The sequence below is a fragment of the Anoplopoma fimbria genome, chromosome 3, assembly GCF_027596085.1.
Source record: "Anoplopoma fimbria isolate UVic2021 breed Golden Eagle Sablefish chromosome 3, Afim_UVic_2022, whole genome shotgun sequence".
NCBI lineage: Eukaryota > Metazoa > Chordata > Actinopteri > Perciformes > Anoplopomatidae > Anoplopoma > Anoplopoma fimbria.
In genome coordinates, this window is record NC_072451.1 from 19,139,742 (window position 1) to 19,156,694 (window position 16,953).

General features: G+C 39.2%; 1 protein-coding gene across 1 annotated transcript in view; it reads left to right on the top strand.

Annotated features, from left to right (window-relative positions):
- The window catches only part of LOC129111304 (collagen alpha-1(XI) chain-like), a 76,419-nt gene that overhangs the window by 49,375 nt on the left and 10,091 nt on the right, over nucleotides 1-16,953 (top strand). Inside the window, exons 41-54 of the mRNA XM_054623435.1 lie at nucleotides 1,846-1,899; nucleotides 4,512-4,619; nucleotides 4,751-4,858; nucleotides 5,682-5,735; nucleotides 6,380-6,433; nucleotides 9,797-9,904; nucleotides 12,500-12,553; nucleotides 13,264-13,317; nucleotides 13,408-13,461; nucleotides 13,707-13,760; nucleotides 15,017-15,124; nucleotides 15,283-15,336; nucleotides 15,605-15,658; nucleotides 16,138-16,191. Of these exons, the coding sequence (XP_054479410.1) occupies nucleotides 1,846-1,899; nucleotides 4,512-4,619; nucleotides 4,751-4,858; nucleotides 5,682-5,735; nucleotides 6,380-6,433; nucleotides 9,797-9,904; nucleotides 12,500-12,553; nucleotides 13,264-13,317; nucleotides 13,408-13,461; nucleotides 13,707-13,760; nucleotides 15,017-15,124; nucleotides 15,283-15,336; nucleotides 15,605-15,658; nucleotides 16,138-16,191 (972 nt within the window). The remainder of the gene's footprint in view (nucleotides 1-1,845; nucleotides 1,900-4,511; nucleotides 4,620-4,750; nucleotides 4,859-5,681; nucleotides 5,736-6,379; nucleotides 6,434-9,796; nucleotides 9,905-12,499; nucleotides 12,554-13,263; nucleotides 13,318-13,407; nucleotides 13,462-13,706; nucleotides 13,761-15,016; nucleotides 15,125-15,282; nucleotides 15,337-15,604; nucleotides 15,659-16,137; nucleotides 16,192-16,953) is intronic.

Here is a 16,953-nt window from a genome sequence, read left to right on the forward strand (position 1 = left end):
TGATAAAAAGGTGCAGAACACGCTCACATAGAAGTAATAAGAGAGGACAGAGCAAGACACAATATTGTGTCATCACAACTTTTACCATCATCAATCTCAGCAAGGTTGAAGTAGGTTGTAGTTTGTTGTAAATGCGGCTTTGGCAAAGCATTTTAACCAGTAAAAGGGTTTTGATTTGCTGTTGTCTGTGCATTTTAGAGGAGTTTAGAGCTGCACTAGTTGCAGATCCTTTTCTTTCAGGAATTCCTGTCTTTTGTGCAATCGAAGAATGAGTCAAAGCCCTCTGATTCTGATTCACACCCACTACTTTGTGAGTGCATCACATGAACCCTATAGCCTGCTGAGTAACCTCGAATTAATTTCCAAAAGAAGTGGGTCTGGGTGAGAAAAAGTTCAAGGTGAGGTGGATGGCTGTTAAAGGCTGACTGCGGATCAGCTTGAAGGGCTGAGGCTGAAGCTCATTTCAAGGCCAACCATTAAGAGAGTACACGACAACACATCCCAGACTTATTTCCGCCGTTATGTTGGTGCCATGTGTGCAGAGGGATGGCTTTTTCTTCATAAAGGCAGCACACACACAAAGACAAACTCTACACGAGCAAACACAGCCTCCCACTCTCTCTTAAAGTCCAGACACACACAGACCCAAACTTAATTAAACATGTACACCTGTTGTATGAGCAAGAACGTAAAAAGTTAATCCATTTCTGTTTGCTGAGAGAGTGCAGGTGCAAACACACACAATGTGCAAGCACACACACAAGTTATTACCTATCCAAAACAGAAGAAAACAGATTAATACACGCATGCGTACACACACACACATACACACACACATACACACACACATACACACTCTTCATGCCATGACTCACTCTTGAGTAAAGGCACAGTAGCAATATACAAGCCAATAAAAAACTTTTTTTGTGTGTGTGGCAAAGAAATATCTTTCCAGTCTTCTAATGCACCACGCTGAAATGTGGATCCCGGGGAGGTGGAGACTGAAAGCCTGTTTGGCAGCGTCTGCACCCCCCTGGCTCAGTCGGAGCCTGTAAATTAGTTATTATAATGAAAGTCTTTACCGCCTCTGGTGAATTGTGTTTTCCATATGCAATCTCAGCCTCCTGGTGCTATTATTCAGCAGCACAGGCACTGCCATTCAAAGGTTGGGTTCCCGAGGAGATGACAGGGGTCCAGAGATAGATGGACTATACTTGAACTTGTGGCCCACTGCAGGCTAGGGTTAGAACCTTGAGTTCCCTTTTTCATTTCCTTTGAAGCTAATTTTAGGACTCCTTTTGCATTGATCATTTAAATATGCCCACAGATTAGGATATATCATCATTTATTAAGTAATAGCCTTTTTGTTCTATTGCAATTGAACAGCAGTCTATAAATGTTGTATAATCTTGTAAGGATTTTAGTGGAACAACATTTTTATTTGTTATTATATTATTTATTTTCTAAGTTTGGTGAACAACTCCTGACTCAGTAAATTGGGAGCTGATCCCTGAACAGGGATTTGTTTTGCCCTTTTCTTTTACGTACATATAATCTGGAAGGCATACTGTTAGAAAACTTTACTTTAGAGTCAAAACAAGAACACGTTTTATTTCTGTATATAGGACACAAATTGCTAGTTCTTATAAGACTTTCTGGATCTAAGCCCTCCACACACACATGCACATACAAATGTTTACACATATCTTCACACGTGTGCACACATACATGCACACAGTAACATTTAAATGCCCATTTGACAGCTGTGATCACTGCTCTATGAATGGCATTGATGGGCAGTCTGCAGTGAACAAGATCTAACCCTCTCCTGTCCTCTGCTTTCAGGGTCCAGGTGGCTTAAAGGGAGGAGAAGGACCTCAGGGTCCCCCCGGCCCCATCGTAAGTAGCCCGTCACTATGGTTACCTCATCTTTCTTGCCATAGAGATTACAGTGAAAAGTGACTTGTGCTTTTGGAGAATTGAGTTGCACATGCTGTGAGCAGCTCCGCTCTCAAGTCATTCAGCAGCCAGCATTATGTAAACTGCAGTGTAGAGGCTGAAATGAATACCAAAATAGTTTAAATGATGTTGTATAAAATTACAATGCAATATGATATGAAATGTCATTTTTGAATTTGTTTTCTTTGTTGAGTTAGTTGAAACACATGATTTACACTTCTCTACTGTTATATTGCACAGGAGAAGATAAACAGTTCAAAATCAGAGGGCTATAAATTTGTGTACTATGGTTTGATTTATAGTGTTTTAAGGACAGCTAACAGATATTCTTATAGGTATTAAATTAACAAGAGTTATCATCAACATCGCCTTGATGCATGGCCTAATCATTGCTTAATGGCCCAATTTAACAACGATAGTAGTTTCATAACAGTCACTTGAAGTGTATTAGTTTCTCTCACATTTAGTAGTTACGGAGAAAGTGTTTTGTTTTTCATTTTCATATGACCACTACTTTTAGAGAAACCTTTCACTCAGTTATCATCACACTGAATACAGTTAGGGTGTTTTTATCCATGATTTGTGGGTATTTGTTTGCCTCATCACTGATATACCCTTAATTGAAGTAAGAGACATCCTATTAGATGCTGTTGATGCATTCATAAACTGTGCTGTTGCTGTTACATAGCTTAGGACTGTGAAAAGGAGCAGGAGTGGCACTGCAGCCAATAAATAGGGAGGGCACTCTTTTTCCTGCCTTTTGTCTCCGAGCAGTTAGTGATATATGTAATGAAAAGCCTTCGGGAGCTTCGGTGGTGAAGCTGCACAGAAAGCTGACTGACAGGCAGCTTTGAACTGTCTGACATTTTGTTCAAGCGTTAAACGCAGCCTCCCGATAATTGCCCCTGCTCACCAGCGACAGAGCACCACCAGATTAGATGACAGCGGATATGCAGAGCACGGATGAAAAGATGATGAAAGCGTAGAAGAGGAGCGTCCTCTGAATGAGTGAAAACCATTTACACTGCGAAATTAGATGGTTTTCTTAAATTGGCTTGAAAGTGAGCCATTGGATGAAAACATGTGATAGACTGTTTTGATAGTGTTTGACAAAAAAAAACTCCTTGAAAAGGAGAACTTTGTGCAATGCCCACGCACACAAGAGATCTGATATTTTCCGCCATTGATTTCCTGCCAGAGAGTGAGCTGCTGTTGTGCTGTGGGAAAGTCTGTGAATGCTGCGTGCTGCGTGTTGCTATTTCATAGTCTTTTCAGAGGGTTGTGTGTGTGTGTGTGTGTGTGTGTGTGTGTGTGTGTGTGTGTGTGTGTGTGTGTGTGTGTGTGTGTGTGTGTGTGTGTGTGTGTGTGTGTGTGTGTGTGTGTGTATGTGTTTGAAAGAGACACACCAAGAAACTGCACAGAAAAAAAAGAAACGAAAGCCTGAATACAACAAGTTAAGTCACAAACACAAAGTTTTTCTGTTGCAGTCGTGATTTCAAGCCAGAGAATCACATGTGTGGGAGAAAAACATTATTGAAATAAGCAGGACGGAAGCAGAAAGAAAGAATGTGAAGTTATACGAGTCAAATAAATTTGTGTGAGCGGCTGTATGTGTGTCCTGGCGGGCAGGTTGGCAGGCTGGAGGTGACAGTTTGTTGCTGTGGGTGTGTGTGTATGTTTGTCACCGGCAATGTCTGTCAAGAATTGGGCCAGCATATAAGTACCAGGTGGCAGCTCCCATCAGCAGCTGAATCACTGTGTTAGTGTGTGTGTGTGTGTGTGTGTGTGTGTGTGTGTGTGTGCATGCTCGTGCATCGGGGTGAATCTTTGGCTTGTACACATGAGAGTTTTATTTTTAAGCCGCCTGAGACCTTCCCCAGGAAGGAGAATGCCGTAATAAACTGCAGATCAGAGATGTAGTCACACTTTATGTGATTTGGGTCACCTAGACAGTGATGAGCACCAACCTGAGCACGGTGAAAAGTGGGGTAATAAGACACGCTGATGTGGGAAAGAATGGAAAGACCTTCCACAAGGCCTTGGCAGAGGAGGGCGGCTGAATCCTATTAGTTAGAAAAGATTTTGTTCATCAGCACAGCTCTCGTCCTTGTGAAGGTCTGAGGCTGACAGTAGGGTCAATATACTTTTATTAAAGTTTTCTTTGTATTGATTTTGTTTTATTTCAGTGACAGGTTAAATTATTATTATTGCTTTTTAAAAGAAATTTAATGAAAAGGTTACATTGTACATATTCTAATTTGTGCCCATTGCGAAAGCAACTTTCAACTTTAGCGACCTTGTCTAGAGGGCAACATTTTTGATTGTGTAATATTATTATCGGACAAAAACATTTTTTTTCATTCAAATATATTAATGACTTAGATAATGTCAAATTAGGGCAGCCTTCATAATAATGTCAGAGTTTTCATGCTTTCAACTCTTTTTGTGACATTCAGCTGTTTCATAACTTTTTCTGCTGGAAATGGACTATTCTCTAGTTAGCGGCCACATGATGCAGCAGTGACTGATGGGTCTCTGTTCTTTGGTGACAGGGTTCTCCTGGAGAGAGAGGTGCTGCCGGCCCCGGAGGTCCCATTGGTCTGACAGGACGCAATGGCCCACAAGGACCGCCTGGCCCTGCCGGAGAAAAAGGAGGCCCTGTGAGTATTTCTATCTAACTCTCGCTCGGTCAAGCACCTCACTTTTTTAATTTAACTCTTCAAAGTTTGGGGAACATTTTTGATTTGACGTATGATAATGTGACACTTCTCAATGATTGAAATGTGTTTAGGGAGAGAAAGGTCCCATGGGTCCTGCTGGCCGTGATGGCATTCAAGGTCCTGTTGGTCTCCCTGGTCCTGCCGGTCCTCAGGGTCCTCCTGGGGAGGACGGTGACAAGGTGGAGTAAAGATGTTCTGCTGTCGTAATCCTTGATTCAAACATTTCAACGTGTGTAACCAGCAGCTCTTTCCTAATGAGATCAGAACAATTTAGTTCAACGACAAAGAGAAAAACACAATGATAACATCAAAGAATACAACGCATGTCTACTGTCAGTATCTACAAATTGTTCCAATGAAACCACCTTGTTATTACACAAAGGCTGCTGCACTCTTGCCTCAATAAACATGTATTCCAATACCACAGACGTCTTAATATACAGTGCATAAATATTTATATATATATATAAAACACACATACTGCATAAAAACAAAAAAAAGTTCAGTCACTCAGTTTGGCCTCAAGCCTAAATTGACAGAAAATATTTTCAGATCTTTGCATTCAGTAAACAGAATAAGGCTCTCACCGGATGTATTAAAACATTTATGAACAAAATCAGACAAACATGTACTGAGAAAACCAACAGTATACATACCCAGTTTACCCTCAGACCAGCAAATTCCGCATCCACACTGAACGACAGATCTCTATCTTTGCATTTGTAACCAGCAGGCCTCTCCAATCCCAGTCACGTCTTCCATCACACCATTTTTTCAATCAAAGTGCCAATGGGGTTAGACAGCGAGCCAATCAATTAATTGCAAACACTCGCCAAAGGCCTTTGTGGGCCAATCAAATTAGAATCTCTTGAGAAATATTTACTACCCACTCGTGGTAGAGGTGACACTTTAAGATATTGGACTTTAACTAAACATGGGTGGCAAGAGGCTTTTAAGATGGATGAGAGAGATGTGAGCTCTGATGTTTGTTTTTCCCCTCAGGGAGAAGTTGGTGGACCTGGACAGAAGGGAAGCAAAGGAGACTCGGGTGAACTTGTGAGTCTTTATTTTCTCTCTCTATTTTCTTTTTTGTTTGTTTTTTGAAAGGCAATGAGTTCTGAATGAAAATCGTTGCTAATTTAACAAAGGACACTCATTGTAGTTGTTGAATTGAGTTGAATAATTCAAAGAACACAGGTTACTTTACGATGACCTCATCTGAGGTTATTTGCCGTTAACAATCTGCAGCATATAAAATATTATCTGAGTTGCTGCTGTGTTTCCTTAATGTGTACTTAGTTTCCAATACAGATACCAGTGTGCTTGGTTCTCATTGTGTTTTTCAATTGACTTGGTTCTTATCATCACAAGCATCATTTCAAATAAATGTAATGTTGTTATATATTTTAATTTAGGTAGACGGTCTGTATGAGAAGAAATAGCTTGAGCATACTATGTTTTCATTAACATCCATTGTTCTCTAGTGTAAAAGAAAACAGCAGATATATCTTGTGTATACCAATAGTCAGACTGCAATTGTTTTAATGTTTTCTATATGTATGGTTATGATGTGATTTTATTGTTGAATGCAGTAATAATGTTGTAAATGTATTGCTTACTGTATAAAATGTGACCCCAAACAAGTAGTAGGGGATCCCAGTAACTGATGAACAACTTTTCATTGCTCTTTATGTTTTTAGGGTCCACCAGGCCCAAGCGGTCTTCAGGGTGTGATCGGAGCTCCTGGTCCAGCTGTGAGTATGGCTTCCTCCAGCCATCTAATGTCAACTTTTCCCCTGTGAAATATTACTACACACTCTTGGTTCACTTTTATTAATAGAGGTCATATTCGGGAAAAAAATTAATGAAATGAAAAGAGAGCAGCAAATGACCTTCTAGTAATTCATGCACACCAATATTTACTTTAAAAATCATTTTCGCTTTTCAAAAGGTTTCCAAACCTTTTCCTGACAGACATTGAGTTTTTGTGAGGTTTTTTTAAATTCCTTTGTTTCCAAAATTTCAGATGATGAAGTTTTTTGTTTTGACTAAACTACGATTTATATATATATATATATAAGTCGTAGTTTAGTCAAAACAAAAACTTCATCATCTGATATATATATATATATATAGTCGTAGTCGTAAATCCCGTTCCCTAAATGAGCTGTAACAGTTTTTAAATACATCGTAAAGGTAGACACTGGTGTCTCTCTCTCTCTGTTTGTAAAAAGTTGCTTTGAAATTATTTAGCTATTGTTAAATCTGGCCCCCATTAACTTCCAATTCCTCAAGACTTTTCTCGGTTATCTGATTCTTTTCTTTTCTTGTATGCCTCCACATTCAAAGTTTTCTTCAATAATTTAAGGTAACAAGGGGGGAGTAATTTATATACCAATGGTCATTTTGTAGGTATAGTATTCCTTGGAGTTCTGTTCCATCCATGTCAGGGATACATTACGTAAGCAGCATTGCTTTCTACTGTCACCTCTGCAGTCCAAAACGCTCTGGCTTCAGTCCCCAATTATTTAAGAATTCCCATCCTTTTATTATTGTGATGTTGCACAAATTTATTCAAATCAGGACTATTGCTTGCAGCTGGGTCCCCCGCATATATTTTTGTCATCCCAGTCATTAACAGCTTGTCCTTTAGAGAGTTTCAGCGCCCAGTAATCAATTTCCCTGCAGTTTTGAATTTTGAATTTGTATTGTTTGCGGTACATCTTTTTTCTCTGTATCGCCTCATATGGTGCCCCGCTTTAGCTGAGAATGCTGCCTTGTATGCTGCAGAACATCCTCTACTCATCTATCTCATTAACACAACAGGAAAAAGTCCTGTTTCTACAATAGTTGATGGCCTGAGGGCAACTGAGATCTCATTGCTATAAATTATCAGGCCTTAACAACCATTCTAGCAAAAATTCAGCATCTGCAGGGCTCTGTGGGGGCTAGAATAGACCGGGTGAGACGGATTGCCGCAAGCAGGTAGTGCACCCAAGCTGAATAACAAATTATTTAACAGTTGTTTATCCTGGTGAGTCAGTCTGCTCATGTGTATTCATGCCTTCATAACTGAGACCTGACTCGTGCTGTGTAATTTCACCATTATCTGCCTTCTTTTTATTATTGCAAGTCCTGATGCTGTTATCAATTGTGACTACACTATCTACCCCACCTCTCAATCCTGGAACTAATGTTGGTGTTTGCAGGGAAAATAAATGATCCAATTTTATTTTCAACTAAGACTTAAAGAGATGTACAACAGCTTATTCACCGGTATTGTCTTTAAGATACAACTTAGGTCAAGCAGGGGGAATTAAACACACATTAAACACACATAAATCAATTATGTTTTTGCATTCAACAGTGTCTAATAAAAATACATAAATGTAAAAGAAAATGTTTTGAAATGTCACTTGGCAGTGAAAAAACACAATTTTGTGATGTAAATGGTTGTTTCTAACTTAACATGAGGCAAACAAAAACTCTTAAATAGCCACTTAGATTTTTTTTCAGGGGCAATCTAAACACAAAAATATGTCTGATGCACTTTAGGTGAGTCATAAATTAAACCTGCCTTAGCATGTGTGTGATGCCTCCTGGCCTAGGTATCCCTTATACCCACAGGTATCTCATTCAATTACAGCTACACTTCAAATTTTAGATAGATTCATATGAAAATGACTACAGAGTCCAGAAAATGGAACATTCGCAGTTTTAGTGCGTTATTATACATTGACTTATGATGATTAAAGTCCCTAAAAAAAGCATTTCCCAATTAGAACTTCAGTGTGTGCTGAATGCACATACTTCTCCCGTTCCTACTCCTTCACAGCTGTAATTCAGAAAAACAGTGAGCCAGTTTTTCAGAATATAATTTGTCAGTCCTGGAGAATGTACTCTTCCTTCCCATTAGAAGTAATAGAAGCAAGATACGCAAACCAAGCTTTGTATTTTGGTCATGATAACTGCTTGGGGCTTTCTTCCATGTTGTTTTGGCAGTTCTATCCAATTGCATCAATCAAAGAGCTCCGCTGCTTCAACAAAAATAGTGGTGAAAGTTGCTTCAATGAATGACAAATTATGCAGCATTTAAATTCAAACACTCTACAGGCACACTCATTTCGGATTCAGATCTCCCTAAGGAGTTGTCAGGGCAGATTTTTGACATTTTTTTTTGGTAAAGTCTCTCTAAACTTTAGTCCACCTTGTCTCTGACTCTTCAGTTCAAAGCTGTACCCTCGCTACCTGTAATCACCTAACATTTCCTTCTAAACTGCTCTGCATTCAGTACCAGTGCCTGAGGCTGCCTACATGTCCCAGGGCTCAGTGAGAGCTCCACAAGCACTTTAAAGTGCTGACTGGCGTTTGAACTGAAAACTCCCAGTTTGTCAGCACCTCGCTCCTTCCCTGTAGTCTCCCCTTCTATCCTCTGTAGCCCTTTGCAAACTGACTACACAGATGAAGACAGCATCTTTAACATACGCTGTTTACCATAACCCTGTGGCTATAGTCTACTGTGTCATTCCTTCTCTGATGAAGAGCTTTGGTAATCTGACTGATGTTAATTTAGGTAGCCCGGCACCATAGTGGATCAGTGGCTAGAACTGTTGCCTCATTCTTATCCTTATTGTTTTGAGTTTGCATGTCCTCCAAATGCTCAAATATAGCCTTCCCTGCTCAAAGGATGCAGGATAACTGGAACTCTAAATGAACTGTGAGTGTAGAATGCCTGGCAATGCTTAAGCCCTGAAGTGTGCACTGTCCTGTCCAGGGTGCATGCTGGGGAAAGCTCCAACTCCCTCATGACCCCGAGCAAGAATATGTGTGTATAGAGAATTGATGGATGGGTGAAATTGCCATAAATGACCTTCAGAAAAGGCATTAAGGTAAACTGTCTGTCCTAATCTGTGTTTGAATACGGGCATCGACCCACCCTCCACCATGTGAGCTTGGATATGCTCCATAACCTTGAAAAGGATTAAAAGGGCAAAGAAATCCCATAAGAGAAATTCCACATAGATACCAGTATTTGTGGAATTGCATTTGCCAAAGCTTTGGCTAATGGAAGATCAGAATAAAGATGTTTAGATTTAATGAGCTATGACCTCCCACAGGGCAGCGATGGTGAGTCTGGACCGAGGGGACAGCAGGGAATGTTTGGCCAGAAAGGAGACGAGGGACCCAGAGGATTCCCCGGACTACCAGGACCCATCGGACTGCAGGTAAGTCGACATATTTTTCACACAAACACCCAAACACATACAGACACACACATGTTGATTGCCTAGCACATTGCTTTCCCTCTTTCCGAGCCAAGTGGAGCAGAATGAGTCCCTCCACACCCCTTAAACTGACAACATTTCACCTCTCCTTACATCATTTACATTACATCAAAACAGAGCATAATTTATTAATGTAGCCTCGGCTCCTAATAACACTTTGCATTGCTCCTGGGCAAACAATGTTTTTCCAGACTCAAGGATAGCACAGTCAGTGCTCAAAATCCATCACCACTGCTAACATTTTTGCATTTGGCATTTTGCCGCTCCATTAATGGTGGAGGGGAGGCTGTCGTTGGTTTTCTACTCAGACTACATCACATTATCATGCAGTAAACCACTTCCTTGCAGTCCTCCTCCCAGCCAGGACAAATATGAGACCATCCTCTGTGGTAGCCTGTATTCAATTAGATATTTTAATCATATTTAGTATGAATTAATTTATCTTTTGAAAATATGTCTCGTGATAGATAGATTACAATACTCATACAGTATTCATTTCCTAGAGGATTTAGAGAAAAGAAGCAGCAACTCGGAAGCAGGTTTGCGGTCAGGATGCTTTGAATACTAGGATGGACACATTTGCTTTGTCAGGGATCAAACCTGTGACCCTACAAAATGTCTGTCTAGCCACCATTCCTACCTGCCAACACACCCATGAACTATGCATATTAAATGCTTTTCAGAAGAATGATATTTGAGGGCTTTTATCAATAAATGATCCACAGTTTTTTTTCCAACTGCAACAAACATTGATCTGTGGGGATTTATCTTATTTTTAATGGTACTAGTTCATTGATTTGTGGAAAGTGTTTTTCTCGTAAAAAAATATTTGGCAGCCATTTTCGGTATTAAAATGATACTACCGGTATGTTACTTTTGAGAGAAGAAATATTACATTCTTACTCTTCCAAATTGCAAAAAGTAAAAACAATAACAATTAAAATGTACCCCCCTGCAAAGAAAAGAGTAACTTAGAACACAGTGATAGTCTCACTTTAGGAAATTAACTTAACAGTATACAGTATATTCTGTGTTTACTTTTAAATTGTCCCATAAGATGTCATACTGAGATGAAGACAAAGCTTAACGCGACTGCTGCTCCACTCTACTTTGCTCTGTTCAGCTCTCTTTTCCTCAAAACTGCAACAGAGGGAAAGAAGAGCAGGAGGGCAAAGCATTGGCTCATTTAAGCCAATGAGCTGAGTTTGAAGAAACTTGCATTGGTGGTAATGAATATAGAAACGGCCCATTTTAAAATATCTAAAAGTCAATTATCCAAGGACTTGTAGAGGATGAAATTAGAGCGAAGCCCTGCTGGTCAATAGGGCCAGATAGCGTTGTTATTAAGTGCAATTGGCTTCTAATTGGGCATAATGCACTCCATCTCCACTCTTTTAATTATGTTTGGCTAAGCTGCCCTTCAATAGATGGCAGCAGCCACTGCGAGCTCAGCTCTTCAATTCAATTATCTGTAGCATTAATGATTTTTGACTATGGGGAATGAATGGCTTTGCTTTGAAAGGCTTCCATCATTTAGAGTTTGTGTTTGCTGTGGAATATTGGGAGTCTGAGCGGATGAATTCTTCAGATAAAGAGGTTAAGACGTGGATGAAGAAGAGGGTTAATATCAGATTTGATTACACCAGTGTGTCCTTATAATTCATGGTTAGGAAATGCCAAATCATGGTGTGTACATGTGTGTGTTTATTTAACTCACAATACACTTCTTCTCTCTGGCCTGCTAATCCATTAGTACATATATTTTAAAAAGGAGCGTAACAATTTGAGAATTGATCAATAGCTCATCACATCCAAACATAATGCATAAATTAGTTTGATGCTTAATTTGTCCATTTTTACTACCTTACTTTATAATGTGACTAAATTCCCAGTCAGAATCTGTTATAGATTAGCCTTCTCTACCATTTCAGAGGTACATTAAATCAAACTAAATGGGCTGAAACTACACATATGTGATCTCGTTGATCGATATCCATGTCATTTTAGTTTCACAGTAACTTATCATAACCGCTGCGTTCCACCCACCTATTGATTTTGTGTGCTCCATCATCGCAGCTTAACCAACACAAAAAATAATACCTGCAATTATGCAGATAAACAATAAGCCACAATAGCAAATGAGAGCTCCTTCTCAAGTTGTATTCAAACCGATTTAGTCAAACGTGATTGAATCCCAAAACTGGATAATACATACCACCTGCACCGTCCTCTTTGTTTCCACTTTCCATCGGACATAGATGGATGGAGCTCCCCCCCTGCAATTTACACAGGCTGATTATACCCAAGCTTCCCATACCCTTTAATTACAATAGGTGTCTTTTTTGACTAATTGTGTGTTTACACTCAGGCGTTCTTCTGCTTGTATTAATGCATTTTCCATCACATTGCATCCTTAAGCTCACTTTTCAATACACACCATCTGTAAGTACCTGTTAATGAACAGCAAAATAATATTTTTCTGCTGCCTCACATGATCCTTCTCTGTGTTCTGAAGAATATTTGTCTTCTTTGCAGGGACTACCCGGCCCTCCTGGTGACAAAGGAGAGAATGGAGACGTTGGAGCAATGGTGAGTGTAGCTCTGTCAGTGACTTTTCTCTGTTGCAGTGATTCACATTGTATTCACGTACAACACGGAGAGGATGGAAAATTGTGCTGATTGTTCTGAAGTTTTGGCTCGTGGCTGAGTTTGGCAACTCCTCGAGCCACTTGGCAGATTTTTTGAAGTTTGCGGAAGATGGACTGATACAAACATTTCTACTGCTGAAAACTTTGCTTGCTTTGTTTCCATGCAGGATGTTTTGTTATCGACCAGCATTTATATATTTTTTTAGCACAGATAGACTACAGTAAAGATACTCTCAAAATAGCACTCAATGGTGCAAGTATCATGTACTGATTTGGTTTGGGGGATGCATGTTTCCCATATGTTTAGTTGTATTCTGTGCTGTTTTGTTTTGCCATAAATCAAAGCAAACATTTCTTAATTCCCTGTAAACTTAGTAGTATATATTGCTTTTGTATATTTGTAAATCGATCATAATTTTCTATGTATTTATGTATTTGTTTTACACAAATTCCTTGGACACAAGTAATTGGTTTGAGGTTCTGATACCGAATTAAAAAAAAACACTTATACTTTAGCATTAGTTGATTCTTTTGGATTGATTTTTTTAAAGTGTCATGTCAAGCATATGTTGAGCTTGCCTTCTGCAACATAAAGAAAACAATTATTTGCAATTCTACTATACTTTGCATAACTTCTAATTTTGCTGACAGGGTCCACCCGGTCCTCCTGGCCCCAGAGGTCCTCAGGGTTCAAGCGGAGCCAATGTAAGTTTGATTGTTTGTTTTTTTCTATTTTTTTCTTTGAAAGTCATACTTATAATTTAATATATATATATTTTTGTATTTTATTCACAGGGTGCTCAAGGTCTTCCTGGTGGTATTGGTGCAATGGGAGGTGTTGGTGAGAAGGTAAGAGCAGCTGATTCTGGAAGTACTTGTTAAGTACTTTTCCCCTCCTTAAAGTACATTGCTTTAATTTCCTTTGGTATGTCTTGGCCAGAAATAAGTTGTTTCTCTTTGTGCTCCTGAAGGAAGCAGCCATTTTAAATACCATGCACAGTTTGTGTGTCTGACATTAAAGTAGACAATACAAACCAAAAGTTAGCCGTCTGTTAACAGGTGTGATAATCAACATTTTCACTGTCATGTTATAGGGAGAAACCGGTGAAGCTGGAAACCCAGGAACACCTGGAGAGCCTGGTATCGGAGTAAGTACATCATGCTAAAATAATTGTGATATATTTCCAGATAGCAGATTTTTTTATTAAAAAAAAAAAAAGATATCTGATCATTTATACATGTGAAAACAGCGTTCATAATGCATGGCAAGGAGCACCACACTCAATCCAGCAGATTGATCTTGTATACAAACCATCCCATACGGTGTGTAATTGTGTTTAAACAATCTGTCTGTGAAAAGAATACCTGTGAGTTCAGCTAATTATGTTTTGTTTATTATTTGACACTTCAGTTATGGGGGCTGTTCTACCTAACTATCTTACCCCATATTTATGCAGGCAAAAAAGCTTTACTGTTAATATTTAGCTCTGCAAGATTTGAACACCTCCATTGTTGGAGTTGTCACGAATCTAACCTCCTGTTTGAGGCTTTTATTAGATGCAAAAATCAGAATACGCTAGGAGTTATTTTTTGTGACAAAAGCGTCACAATAGCTTGGACTTTTTCAGAATAACGGTTTGTTGTTTCATGTCAACAAAATTTGTGCACAATGAAATGAAGTCCACTTTCTCATAATTCATTTAACATTGATTTATAATGGCATCTCTGCATCAGTCCACATAAAATGCACAACATAAATTTCATAATGCTGAATACTGTGTTGGCTGCAAAAGTGCCTCTGCTTTTAACTTTCCAGATTTATAAATCATGATACGGTTTTCCGAGCAGTGCCATTGATCAAGGCTAAGCACTGATTGTGTAGACCACAGAGGCCTCACCTTAGTTATAGCTATGGACCAATCACTCTCCCAGAGTCTTAGTCCATCAGGTTGTATTGACGTATCCTCCTGCTGCCGCGTATCTGTTTACGGTGACAGATAGAGCCAGTGTTGCATTTCACATGGAGGTCAATTTCAAAGGTGCCATGCTGGCATCGACTTGAGAAGCTCTCTGCTTAAATGGGCCAACTAACGATTGTGGCTTTGTAATTATGCTCCATTTGCAGCTCTTAGTTGGAGCCAACACTTAAAGACACTGTTGCTGCCATTACTAGAGCAAAACAAAAGATTGATACGTCTATTTAGTGTTTACTGTTTGCAGACTATTTGGTTTCTTTTTTTCAGCTCAAAGAACAATACTTTGAGTTCTTTGTTTTAATGCGCAATGGAGTGACGGATTCGATAACACATGTCTTGGGAATTATTCATTATGCTATTGTCAAAGAAGTGTGAGTGGCCCCTATGTGGTCTTCATGGTGACAAGCTCGTGATGCATTTTCCATCAGGGAACCAGAGGAGAGACTGGTGAGAAGGGAGAAACTGGCCCATCAGGAGCTGCTGGACCCGCCGGTGCCCGCGGACCCCCCGGAGATGACGGTCCCAAGGGCAACCCTGTATGTCACCTCCACTGTCACAAACACACAGCCATGAGTGATGCATTATTAAAGCGGTCAGCTGCAGAATAACTGTCATATTAGTCAGTCAAGCTGCCTGCTGTCAGACATGTTGTTGAGTCAAGCTCAGTCTTCTCAGTGTCTCAATCTGTCTGCAGGGTCCTGTCGGCTTCCCAGGAGACCCTGGTCCCCCTGGAGAGCCTGGTGCTGCTGTAAGTGTTACATTTATCCCTAAGTCAATGTAATATTTATTTTTTTGTACCATTTAGTGAGTGGCAATAAATAACTTTTTTTACCGATAAGTTTTTATATTTCTCTTGTTCGAATGTGACATCCCTAATTTTCCCGTCTTGTGCAAGACGTTTTTGTTAAAAATGCTATTAATGTAGACCCAGCTGTGATGTGAAATAGCATTCAGTACAGTACATACAGTACAGTACAAGAGCTGACTAATGTTGTCATTTGTGTATTTTGTTTTAGGGTCTTGATGGTCTATCAGGTGACAAAGGAGACGATGGAGAGGCTGGGCAACCTGTAAGTCTTGCCTGATCTGAAATTGTGAAAACTTGCCAAGTAAAATGAAAATGATCCAGTTAGTCTCATTCAAACACTAAAATGAATTTCCTATGTACACAATGATGTGCAAGAATGCAGTAAGATGAATTCTTTAATGTGTGACGTAACCTGAGAATGCAGAGGAGCTTTAATTGGCCGCATTCTGAGTATCTAAAAAATGTTTACATTAAGGAAAATTATGGAAATAAAACTAGCAGCCCCATTTGATATCATGTTGCAGTGTATATTTAAAAATTCAGTTATGTTGAAATGCACTTTTTCACGCTTATAGAGAAGCACATGTAGCAAAAATATGGTGAAACGCAAGTGAAAAATACACAAAAATGACATAAATTCTGTGAAAATCCGTTTTTACAAAATTTGAGATATCTCGTTGTGAAACGAGACCTTTCAGTTTTTGTGAAGTGGATTTAAATCTTCTATCTACTCTACTTTAGGGCCCTGCAGGTCCATCTGGTGAAGCTGGAGTACCAGGACCTCCTGGCAAAAGGGTAAGTACATTTCCAAAATGATGCATGAGACAAAACTTCTGCTACACTCTACTGAATGTAGGGTGATTATCATTTATGATAGCATTATATTGTATGTTTGGATTTTAAGTTTTAGTTTGATAGGAAATTAAGCCCATTATATAAACTTCTGAGACTGGTTGGAATAGCCAGTAATTGCAGACAGAGATCATACTGTAAGAAAATATTGATGTATTGTGAGTTTGACTTGCAGTAATGTGAAAGCAGTAAGACGGCCGCTGCTGCTAACGTCAGGAAATTAACTTGGCACTTTAATTTCTGGCACTCGATGCCCTTTCTGTCACATCAGACTTGAGCCGACATTATTTAATTTCTCTAGCATGGCGTTTTTTTACGATGCAATCCATTTACTGTAATAATGTTTTGCAATTAGCAATAAAACATGCCATTAATGGAGTGTATGAAAGGCTGGCACAATATGGAATGAGAGAATAGAAACTTTGTTATTTAAAGTAAATTAATTTAGTTTGTTTTACTTTAGCAGAGATGATGCTCAGTAAATGTGTCCTCCAAAGCATCCGTATCAACCAGCTGCCATTTCATTGTACAGTACACGGTACAAATACAATACAGGTCTTGCACAAAAAAAAAAATCTATGTATCATAAACAAACATCCTAAAAAAGCATTGATAGAAAATAACAGAATATGTTGTCAAGCGCTGCGCATAATCCGAGGTTCTTTACTGAAATATTTCCATTTTATGCTACTTTATACATCTACT